The sequence below is a fragment of the Zalophus californianus genome, chromosome 10 (genome assembly GCF_009762305.2).
Source record: "Zalophus californianus isolate mZalCal1 chromosome 10, mZalCal1.pri.v2, whole genome shotgun sequence".
Taxonomy (NCBI): Eukaryota; Metazoa; Chordata; class Mammalia; order Carnivora; family Otariidae; genus Zalophus; species Zalophus californianus.
Window position 1 is genome coordinate 67,923,204 of NC_045604.1, and position 12,569 is coordinate 67,935,772.

At 38.2% G+C, this 12,569-nt stretch overlaps 1 protein-coding gene across 13 annotated transcripts in view; it reads right to left on the reverse strand.

The window, feature by feature from the left end:
• DNAH14 (dynein axonemal heavy chain 14) overlaps window positions 1-12,569 on the reverse strand; it is a 334,785-nt gene that overhangs the window by 260,890 nt on the left and 61,326 nt on the right. For all 13 annotated transcript variants that reach the window (XM_027613953.2, XM_027613959.2, XM_027613960.2 and 10 more), the window contains 2 exons: window positions 7,205-7,455; window positions 2,689-2,818 (listed from right to left, as the gene is read on the reverse strand). In XM_027613953.2, the coding sequence (XP_027469754.2) occupies window positions 2,689-2,818; window positions 7,205-7,455 (381 nt within the window). The remainder of the gene's footprint in view (window positions 1-2,688; window positions 2,819-7,204; window positions 7,456-12,569) is intronic.

Below are 12,569 nucleotides of genomic sequence, written 5' to 3' on the forward strand. Positions count from 1 at the left end.
CAGGAGCGGGAATGGCCCTTCAGAGTTTTTTATACCCTTGTAACAATTGTTCATTGCATGTGGGCCTCCCCCAAAAAGGGGCATGACCTTGAACAAGGGGGCTGCACTTGAAGCCATCTCAGAAAAAGCAGACAGCTAAAGGCTATCTGCTGACAACACTTTCAGTAGCTGGGGGTCACGTCCCACACTGAGGGCATTTGGTGGCACATCACTGTGAGATCTGGACCCAGACCCACCGATACGTGACACGAGTCTTGACAATGTAATGTTGAGTGAGAAAATGTACAGATGCAGCGTAGCACTGTGACCCTATGCAAACTGTAACATGTATATTCCAGTAACCAATAATATATTTCAAAAAAATTTACTGTGAACTATGGAGGGTGGATTGAAGAATGCACAAAAAATAATGCATGAAGATTTATATTTTCATGGCCTAACAAATGGTTATGGTCTGTATTTTATAAATAGTTTTGTGATTCAGTAAGAAAAAAAACTCCACCAGAAAAATGGGAAAGAACACCAAAAAGTCATAAAAATGAGAAATACAAATGGCTAATGAGCATAAGAAAAATATCTAAGATTATGAGTAATACACAAAAATTAAGACCAGTTAATCCCAGATTTCAGTTATCAATAAGCAACAGCAAGTATAAAATAGTACACATTTAAAAGGCAGTCTTTAATAGAAATTGGTGTGACCTTGTCTAAAGAGAAATTCTGCAATGCAAATGGAAAGCCATAAAAAGGTCCACAGTGCTGATTTAATGTTAATCCTAAGGAAAAAAATTAAAGCAGTGCATATATTTTTATCTAAAAATATTTCTATTCTGAAGTGTTCATAAAGAAGTAGTAGAAGCAATTCCCTTAGAGTATGGGCTGGGACTATAAAGCACACAGGCTAAATCCACAAAACAAAACAAAACAAAACAAAACAACCCACAAGATTTTTATGGAAAAAATTATAAAAGACATTGAAAAACATTAAAGAAGACTTAAATAAATTGTACAATCATGTGGGAAGACTTAGTATCATAAAATATTAACTCTCCCCACCTTCTAGGCAATTTCAATCAAAATCCAAATAGGGTCTGATTCTAAAATGTATATGGAAATGCAAACAGCTGAGGAAAGACAAGACTCTCTTAGAAAAGGAGAAGACTTATTTCAAAGCTATACCATTAATCTGGTGTGGGATTGGCACAGTAACAGGAAAGTAGATCAACGGGACAGAGTAACAGTTTGGAAAGAGAAGACACGTGTATAGAGACATATGATAAATGATAAAGAAAGAGCTGCTGTGCAGATCGGCAGGGAAGGGATGTAAAGAAATTGTGCCTGAGCAACAGTCACTCATAAAATAAACAAAAATGAACCCTAACATACACTATGCACAGATTTAGAGATAAATGTGGACAGACTCCAAAGCTTTCATAAGAAAATAGAGAAGAATATATTTATGACTCAGGATGGTAAATAATTACAAACACAAATACAAATAAAAGGACTGATAAAATCAATTACACTGAAATAAAGGATTATAGGTAATAGAGGTGCTTGGGTGGCTCAGTCAGTTGAGCATCTGACTCTTGATTTCGGCTCAGGTCATGACCTCAGGGTCATGAGATTGAGCCCCATGTCAGGCTCCACACTCAGTGGGAGTCTGCTTTTCTCTCTCTCTCTCTCCCTCTGCCCCTACTCCTGCTTGTACTCTCTCTCTCTCAAATAAACAAATCTTAAAAAAAGAATTATTGATAATAATACATCATAAGGGAATAAAAATAACAAGCCATCTAGTAGGAAAAGATAACTGCAATATAGACATGAAGAATTCCTACAAAATAATAAGAAAAATCAATCCAGGAGATTAATGGGCAAAAATTCCCAATAACATATATTTTAAAATATACCAGTAATAAGAGAAATACAAATGAAAATAAAAAATGTAGACATTTTCCCTCGTTACCAAATCTACCTAAAATATTTTTTAAAGGAAAAAATGTGTAAAGTATACATATTATACAGTGCTATCTCATAAAAATGCTGCTTTTGCCAACTAGGACAAGCATCTAGCACATAAAGTTTAATCCCAATAAAATATTAGGGGGGTGGGATACAATTCTTCATGGCCAGAAAAGATTTCCTACTTAATGTTTTTCTAGGATTCTGTCAAGATTTCTCATATTTGTCTTGTGTCATTTTTGAGTTAATAACAATGAAAAAAGTACTCTGAAGGCCAGCAAAGAGTGAGAGGTATACAGTAGTGGGGGCCGAAGGGGGTAGCTTCTACTTTCGATAGGGTGGTCTCTCCTGAGCACTCCACGTGAAGTAGCGTACAGCGTCACTCTGCATTCCTTTATCTTCCTCTGCTTTTCTTCATGGCACTCACGGCTTCACTATCCGTCTCTTTTAGCAGAATATAAACTCCAAGAGGTCAGGGACGTGTTCTGCCCACTGCGGTATGTGCCTCGCTCAGTGACTGGTAAATAATAAGTACTCAATAACACATGAACAAATGAACCAACTGAGATAACTGTAATTACAGCTTTCTACAGTGAGAGGGATGTCTGTGTGTGTGTGCGCGCGTGTGCAAGAGACTGTGGATAATCATAAATCATATTTTTAATTCCAAACTTACTCATTTTACATAAAAAAATCTATGCTTATATTTTTCAAAGACCATTTTACCTCCTTAATATCTGCTTCCGTTTTTACTTCTGACTTTAAAACAGAAGTGGCACATAAGTTTGAATTATCAACAAATTCTTCGTAATCATCTGTTATCTTTTCAGTGACAGAGAAGACATTCTTGTATATTCTAGATTAAGAAATAAGAAGGAAAAAAACATAGTCTTTCCAAACTTTTATATCTTATTAATATCCAGAACACATCAATAATTAGACATTCCTCCAAAGGAGATATGTACAGGTGGTCAATCAGTACAAGAAAAGATGCTCAGCATCACTCATCATTAGGGAAATACAAATCTAGGCCACCGTGAGATATAACTTCACAACAATTAGGATGGCTCCTATTTTCTAAAAGTATCTCTCAGTAATCCTGTTACTGAGGATTAGCACCCTGGTGCTTGCTGGTGGGAATCAAACTAGAGCAGCTACAGTGGAAAATAGCCGGACACTCCTCAGAGAGGTACATGTGGGATGGCCATACGATATAGCAACTCCAACTCCGGGGATATCAACAAAAGAAACAGAAATGATAACAACATCATTCACAATAGCAAAAGGTAAACACGACCCAAATGTCCATCAATAGAGGAATGAATAAATAAAACGTGGTGTATACATACTGGAATGTTATCTAGCCTTAAAAAGGAAAGAAATTCTCATACGTGTTACAGCGTGAATGGACCTTGAAGACATTATACTGAGCAAAATAACCCAGATACAGAGTTCAAATAAGGTATGAATACTCCACTGAATAAGGTACCTAGAATAGGTAAATTCAGAGAGACAGGAAGTACATTAGAGGTCACGAGGGCTTGGTGGAAGGATGGCGGCCATGCACAGGGAATGAATTGTTACTGTTCACTGCACACAGAGTCCCAGTTTAGGATGATGAAAATGTTCTGGAAATGGATATGGTGACGGTTGCACAACACTGTGAATGTGCTTAATGATACTGAATTCTGTTACTTACATTTTACTATAATAAAAAAATCGTATGTCTCATTTCAGCAAGATGAAAAAGTAAAAATATTCTATTACTCTTAATTGGGGGAAATAAAAAAATGAAGCATTTTTATGGAAAAGTGAAGATTTACAAATATATGCTAATATGGAGATAAAATTTAAATCATAATTGGGGCGCCTGGGTGGCTCAGTTGGTTAAGCGACTGCCTTCGGCTCAGGTCATGATCCCGGAGTCCCAGGATCGAGTCCCACATCAGGCTCCCTGCTCGGCAGGAAGTCTGCTTCTCCCTCTGATCCTTCCCCCCTCTTGGGCTCTGTCTCTCTCACTCTCTCTCTCAAATAAATAAAAAAAATCTTTAAAAAAAAATAGACTACCTGTATAAATGGCAAGACAATCTCACATTCATGGATTAGAAAACTTTATACTATAAAAATGGAAATGCTCCCCATATTTATCCACAGATACAATGAAATCCCTATAAGTTCCAGCTGCCTTTTTTTTGCAGAAATTGCCAATCTTATTCTATAATTCATATGTAAATGCAAGGGAGCCAGAAGAGCCAAAACTTTGTTGAAAAGGAACAATGTTGGAAGATTCACACTTTCCAATTTGAAAACTTACTACAAAGCTACAGTAATCAAGACAGTGCGGTACCAATATAAGGACAGACATACAGATCAACTGAATGAAATTTAGAGTCCAAAAATAAACCCATACATCCGTGGTCAACTGCCTGTCAAAAAGAGTGCCAAGACAATTAAATGGAGAAAGAACAGTCTTTTCAACAAGTAGTGCTGGGACAACTGGACATCCGTATAGGAAAAAAAATGAATTTACACCCTTATCTCACACTGTATACAAAAATTAAAACAAAATGGATCAAAGATCTAAATGTAGGAGCTAAAATTGAAAATCTTAGAACATAGGTATCAATCTTCATGACCTTGCATTAGGCAACACTTAAAGTACAATCAGAGGAAAAATAAATTGGCCTTTTTTGAAACTAAATACTTTTGCTCCAAAGGATACTATCAAGAAAGTGAAAAGATGACCCAGAGAATGGGAAAAAATGTTTGCAAATAATCTATTATTTGTCAATAATAGGGGTCTTGTACCCAAAACATATTTTAAAAACTCATTAGAACTTAACAATAAAAAACAACACAATTTAAAAATGGACAAAGGACATGAAAAGACATTTCTTCAGAGAAGATATACAAATAGCCAATAATCATATGAAAGGATGTACAACATCATTAGTCATTATGGAAATACAAACCAATACTGTTAAGAAGGTCAATGGAAACAGATTAAATAATGATAGCTCCTACTTAGCAGGCATTTACTCTGTTTATTCTCAAACATTATGACATAGGTATTATTGTTATCTCTAGTCTACACATGAGGAAACTGAAGTCTAAAGAATATATGTCTCCTAGCTTACTATTACTAGCTAACCTAAGTCACACATCATGTCAGAGATGAAACAGGGATTAAAACCCAGACGGTATGACTCCAAAAACACATGTACTTGAACCACTACACACGTATTCCTCCTATAACGTTAAATATATATATATATGAGACATGTTGTATTTTTTAAATGAACTATGAAATAGTACACTAGGATTACAACAGAAAAATACACAGGAAAAGTCTAGGAGAAATTACACCAAAATAATAAGACACTGTATTTAAGTGATGGATTAGGGTAATTTCTGCTTTCTAAATTTTCTATTATATGATGAATTAACTATAATAATCTTTTAAAAATTATGTTCAAAATTAAAAACTTCTAAACACACAAACACACACCTGTAGTTTTAGGAGAAATAAAATTATAATGTGCTATTACTAAATGTGCTCTTATATAGGTTAAAGTCCTAGCACTGACTCAAAGTACTTATGAGGCCTTAGAAAAGTGATTTAAGCTCTGCTGGATTCAATAACAAATTAGAGAAACAGTATATTATCTTTAAGAATCTTCAAAATGTTATGAATTTATTTTTCGCTCTCTAGTTATGATACTGAAACTCTGATTTGACTTAAAATGATATTGCTAAATTTTGACAGTTTGAACATAAAGTATTCTACAGTGTCAATTCATATTCCATGGTTTACAAATTACGGCGATAGATCCAGTTGTGGTAAGTAAGAAAAAAGTATTAACAGTAGTATTTAAATAGAAGGTGAAAATAGGGGGCACCTGGGTGGCTCAGGTGGTTAAGTGTCTGCCTTCAGTTTGGGTCATGATCTCAGGGTCCTGGGACCGAGCCTCACATCAGGCTCTCTGCTGGGTGGGGAGTCTGCTTCTCCCTCTGTGAATGTGCACACATTCTCTCTCTCGCAAATAAATAATTTTTTAAAAGATTTTATTTATTTATTTGACAGAGACAGACACAGTGAAAGCAGGAACACAAGCAGGAAGAGTGGGAGAGGGAGAAGCAGGCTTCCAGCCGAGCAGGGAGCCCGATGCGGGGCTCGATCCCAGGACCCTGGGATCATGACCTGAGCCGAAGGCAGACACTTAACCATCTGAGCCACCCAGGCGCCCCAATAATTTTTTTTTTAAAAAGGTGAAAATATTTGGTTTTCAATAGATACTTGGAATTGCCTCAAATTCCAATTGAACCTTGTGGCTGGCTACTTCCAGAATCATTCTTACAAATGATTTTTTAAGAACTAGTTCTGAATATTACCCAGCCATCAGAAAGGATAAATACCCAACTTTTACATCAACATGGATGGGACTGGAGGAGATTATGCCAAGTGAAATAAGTCAAGTAGAGAAAGTCAATTATCATACGGTTTCACTTATTTGTGGAACATAAGGGATAGTATGGAGGACATTAGGAGAAGGAAGGGAAAAATGAAGGGAGGGAAATTGGAAGGAGAGAAAAACCATGAGAGACTATGGACTCTGAGAAACAAACTGAAGGTTTTAGAGGGGAGGGGGTGGGGGGATGGGTTTTTAAGGAGGGCACGTATTGCATGGAGCACTGGGTGTTATACAAAAACAATGAATCATGGAACACTACATCAAAAACTAATGATGTACTGTATGGTGACTAACATAACATAATAAAATTAAATTAAATTAAAAAAAAAACCTAGTTCTGAACTTTGAAGATACAGCATACCTATACATAGGATTGCCAGATTTAGCAGATTAATACAGAACAGAACACCAAATTAAAACTGAATTCCAATCATTTTTAGTATAGGTAATATCTGGGACATACTTACACTAAGGTATTATTCATTATCTGAATTTCAAATTTCACTGGGTATCATATACTTCACATAGCAACCTAGCCTATGCAGAATATTTTTAGGGGGGAAGGAAATTTTCTTATATTTTATGCAGAGTATTAATGAAAGTATTACCAGATAATAAGTTCAGATAATTGCAAAAACTGAGTACATATAACTTGCTATGAGGAGAATTTTCAAATTCTAGCTTAAATTATTTGATATTTCCTCCATAAGTGACAATATATTACATTATGATCATAAATTCCTTTTATAAGTCAAAAAATTGTGATTTACTTAATGAGATCTTCATTCCTTTTTTCCATTGAAAATGGCATTCTAGCAGAATTATTAAATAATTCCAAAAGTAGTGTGATTGCAGTATTCATTAGTTGACGGATGAGTTCCTGAAATATGTAGTCAACCAGCAGCAGAAACCTCAAAATTGTTTCTAATAAACGTCGATATTTAGGCAGCTTGAAATGTACTGTGTCATCTTCAGAGAGGTTTGACTCAAAATATTCTTTAATTTCTTTCTTTTCTGCCACCTACAGTTCAATAAACAATTGAGAAACAAGTGATAATTTCCTATGTTAATATAGCATGATTACAACACTGTAACTAAACATTATTATGACAATTTTCATGAAAACTTTATGCCTGCACTGTATTTAAACAGCAGACAAAAAAGAAGCCTATGAAGTTTGGGGTCTCACTTATAAGCAGATGAGTTTATGGAACTCAACCAGGAAGTACATACTAATGATTATCTAAGCATTCCTACACAGAGGGACCCTCCTCAAGTATACAATTGGGAGTAGAGCTACCAATGGGGGGAAGAGTCAAGTGTAAATAATAGGTATCCTAAAATCCAGTCCAATGCTGCCTCCCTTACGCTAGGCTATAGCAATTAGTTTGTTTGTTTTTAACACATATATGATAAATAATACAGAATTAAGAAAAAATTTAAGTTCATCAAATCTGATGTTAGAGTTTTGTCCTTTAAACAATGTATCTCTTAAGACAATTGACTTAGGGGGCGCCTGCGTGGCTAGGTTGTTAAGCGTCTGCCTTCGGCTCAGGTCATGATCCCAGGGGTCCTGGGATCGAGCCCTGCATCAAGCTCCCTGCTCAGCGGGAAGCCTACTTCTCCCTCTCCCATTCCCCCTGCTTGTGCTCCCTCTCTCATGTCTCTCTCTCTCTGTCAAATAAATAAATAAAATCTTAAAAAAAAAAAAGACAATTGACTTAGTATGTTACTGGGGAATAAAATCAGTACTACTAGTACCACCAAAACTTCTAAATTGTGCCCTCTAAAATAATCTCAAAGTTGGTCAAATGGTTCTTTTTAGACACATAAACATTTTTTTAAATTATTGATGGACCTTTAAAATTCTAAAAATATTTCCAGTATTTGTTCACCTATTGGTTGTTCATTCTTTTTATTTTTTGCTCCATTGATATTTAAATGCTTGATAGTCCTTTCCAAATTGTATTCTGATTTTTATTTTTTTTATTTTTTTATTTTTTTAAAGATTTTAAATTTTTTATGAGAGAGAGAGCATGAGTACAAGCAGGGGAAGCGGCAGGCAGAGACAGACAGAGAAGAAGACTCCCTGCTGAGCAGGGAGCCCGACGTATGTGGGGCTCTATCCCAGGACCCCGGGATCATGACCTGAGCCGAAGGCAGGTGCTCAACCATCTGAGCCACCCAGGCGCCCCAATTCTAATTTTTAAAAACACAATTGCATTTATGTTGCCTCTCTTCATGTTTTTTTCATTTGTCTTTTTCTTTCTTTTAAAAATGAATAACGTCAGTTGATTATCAATTTGGCAAGTTTTTTCTAGTACTGGTTGACTCTCTGGAGGAATGGTTTACCATGGTGATGTAGTTCTTTACTAATACAACAGATGCTTGTAGAAATTGGGCTAAAAAAAGACAAGATAACTCATATACCAGTTATGGGCACAGCTATGCTGGGCCTGACAAATGAAATACTGACTTTATTAATAGGTTATGTTTTTATTGAAAAGGTCATGTTTTTCCAGGAGTGGCCACATGATTTGAAAACTTCATATGCAAAATGCATTTTAACTGGTAAAATGGTGAGGCAGAGTCTATTAACTATTCAGAATAAAGATTTTTAGCATTGGTACTAAAGGAATTTTAAATAGCTTAATAACTGTATCGATATAAAAGTATACAGTAGTAAGCCTGGTAATGCTGCCCTTTTTATTGAACATTCTGAAGTTAACAGAGATTCTGACACCGATAGGCAGATAGGCAGATATTCTCCAGCATCACAGGCTATATTTTGGGTCAGGCATATCTCAAGTCTGACTTTAGGCCCACATCCTGATGCTGGGTTTCGGTTTTCCTCTCATCACTTCTATGCCTGTGCTGTGTCTGGGCAGTCCCCAACATTGCCCAGAACGCCTTTTAACGTAGCTGCACTTTAGATTCACCTGAGGAGCTTCTCCACTGCTGGCTGAGGCTCCATCATCAGAAACTCTGATTTAATTAGTCTAGGGTGGTCCCAGAGATCAATATTTACTAAGAGTCCCCCATCTCACCCCACCAGCTGATTCTAGTGTGCTGCCTAGAGTCTGGCCACTGAGGAGTCACACATTTCAGTTTTAAAAATTCACCAAAATGGCGCTGTAGGGAAGCCCTGCCTCTGCCCCCAGCAAAGATCTACAAGTAAGACAGGTGTCCATGAACAAAAACAGCTCTGGGAGAGCTCTGGAGTCCACTGAAGAAACTTCAGCAACACTGTGAAACAAAAATCCTGAGAATAACCACACAAAAAGAGAAGACAGCTTCACTTTCCCCACTTCCTCCCATCCACAGCTGGAGTTGCTCAGCACCAAGAGGAAACTTCCCAGCTAGAAAGCGTCCCCTCCCTCATCAGTAAGGAAGAGCAGAGTGAGCAACAGGCTTCCCCAGGCTTTGGGGGCACTGAACAAAGGTCCCACTTTGATTTCACCCTGCCCAGACCAGCAAAGCTGAGATGGACACAGATGGCTTGAACCAGGAAGAAAAACATGGACTGCCAATAGCAGCCATGTGGCGGGAGAGATCCCCGTTCGCAGTGAGCTGCTCAGCACATAAACACGGCAGCTCTTGCCGCCGAAGAAGGAGTCAGTACCCGGCACAGCTGCCACAGAACCCCAGCAGATTCCACTAGCTTTAGACAGGCAGGTATTTGTATTCACTGATGCCGGCTGCCTAAGTCCCTCTCCAACCCCACACTGTCAGCCAGCCCAGGTTTCTGTGGGTGCATGAGTACAAGACACCCCCCTAGAGCCCCATGACTGAGCCCCACCATGCACGGGCTATTTCTTCAGTTGCATTTGCATGCTGCTGGCCTGACAGCTGTCACTGGCCTTGAATGCCAGGCCCCTGTGGTGTGACCCAGCAGCCACAGAACATGCTGACACCCGTGCACCCACAGTTGGCCTGGCCCTTGCTGCTTACCCTGACCCTCACCAAAGGGTGTTGTCTCCAACCAGCCCCTGCCACTATAGAGAAACCTGCAGATGACCCGAAGAGCCAAATGTGTACACCCCACCAGTTCCGGCCACCACCACTGCCTGCCTTGGTCCCGAGCCCCTGGACCTGGAGCCACTACTGAAAATCCTTACAGCCACTGCAGGCCTCCAGAGTATTTGCCAAGGACCACACAGCTGTCAAAGCTCTGGTCCCCAGAGGCCTGAGCAAAGAGACATCATGATGCCCCAAGACCTGGTGCAGTTCCACAGCCCCACATTTGGCACCCTGCACCGCTAGCACCAAGATCCAAGATGCTCCAGCATGCCCCACCTGCAGGCGAAATTCTTCCCTTATCAAAGTCAGGTCATAGTGTCTGGAAGACGTGACTCCTCCTTCAAATGCACAGACACCTTTGCAAGGCTACAGGGATCATGAAAATCAGGGAAACATGATTCCACCAAAGTAAAACTCAGTCAGTGACCCCCAAGAAATGGATGTCCAGGAATTTCCAACAAAGAATTCAAATTAATTTTTCTAAAGATGCTCAGAGACAAAAACAGACACAGATCAATGCAACAGAATAGAGAACCCAGAAATGGACCCTCAACTCTATGGTCAATTAATCTTTGACAAAGCAGGAAAGAACATCCAATGGAAGAAAAGACAGTCTCTTCAACAAATGGTGTTGGGAAAACAAGACATGCAAAAGAATGAAACTGGACCACTTTCTTACACCATACACATTAATAAATTCAAAATGGATGAAAGACCTAAACATGAGACAGGAAACCAACAAAATCCTAGAGAAAAACACAGGCAGCAACCTCTTCAGCCTTGACCGCAGCAACTTCTTGCTAGACATGTCTCCAAAAGCAAGGGAAACAGAAGCAAAAATGAACTAGTGGGACTTTGTCAGGATAAAAAGCTTCTGCACAGCAAAGGAAACAATCAACAAAACTAAAAGGTAACCTATAGAATGGGAGAAGATATTTGCAAATGACATATCTGATGAAGGGTTAGTATCCAATATCTGTAAAGAACTTATTCAACTCAACACCCAAAAAATAAAAATCCAGTTAAGAAATGGGCAGAAGACACGCATAGACATTTTTCCAAAGAAGACATCCAGATGGCCGACAGACACATGAAAAGATACTCAACATCACTCATCATCAGGGAAATACAAATCAAAATCACAATGAGATAGCACCTCATACCTCTCAGAATGGCTAAAATAAAAAATACGAGAAACAAGAGATGCTGGCGAAGATGCAGAGAAAGGGGAACCCCCTGACACTGTGGGTAGGAATGCAAACTGGTGCAGCCCCTCTGGAAAACAGTATAGAGGTTCCTCAAAAAGTTAAAACAGAACTACCCTATGACCCAGTAATTGCACTACTAGGTATTTACTCAAAGGATACAAAAATACTGATTCGAAGGGGCACCTGCACCCCAATGTTTATAGCAGCATTATCAACAACAGCCAAATTATGGAAAGAGCTCAGATGTCCATTGACAGATGAATGGATAAAGAAGATGTGGTATATATATATACACAATGGACTATTTATTATTCAGCCATCAAAAAGAATGAAATCTTGCCATTTGCAACGATGTGGATGGAGCTAGTGTATTATGCTAAGCAAAATAAGTCAGTCAGAGAAATACTGTGATTTCACTCATAGGTGGAATTTAAGAAACAACAGATGAACATAGGGGAAGGGGAAAAAAAAGAGAGGGAGGCAAACCATAAAGAGACTCATAACTATAGAGAAAAAACTGAGGGTTGATGAAGGGAAATGGGTGGGGGGATGGGTGATGGGTGTTAAGGAGGGCACTTGTGACGAGCACTGGGTGTTATATGTAAGGGATGAATCACTAAATTCTACTCCTGAAACCAATATTACACCATATGTTAACTAACTAGAATTTAACCAAAACCTTAAAAAAAAAGATGCTCAGAGATCTATAAGAAGAGAACACAGGTAAACAATTTAATGGTATCAGGAAAACAATACAAACAAAATGAGATGCTCAGAAAGAGAAAACGTAAAAAGGAAACAAGCAGGTATTTGGAGCTAAAAATACAGTAACTGAATGAAGAATTCAACAGACAGCTTCAAAAACAGACTTCACAAAGCATAAGAAAAAATAAGTGAACTGCAAGAC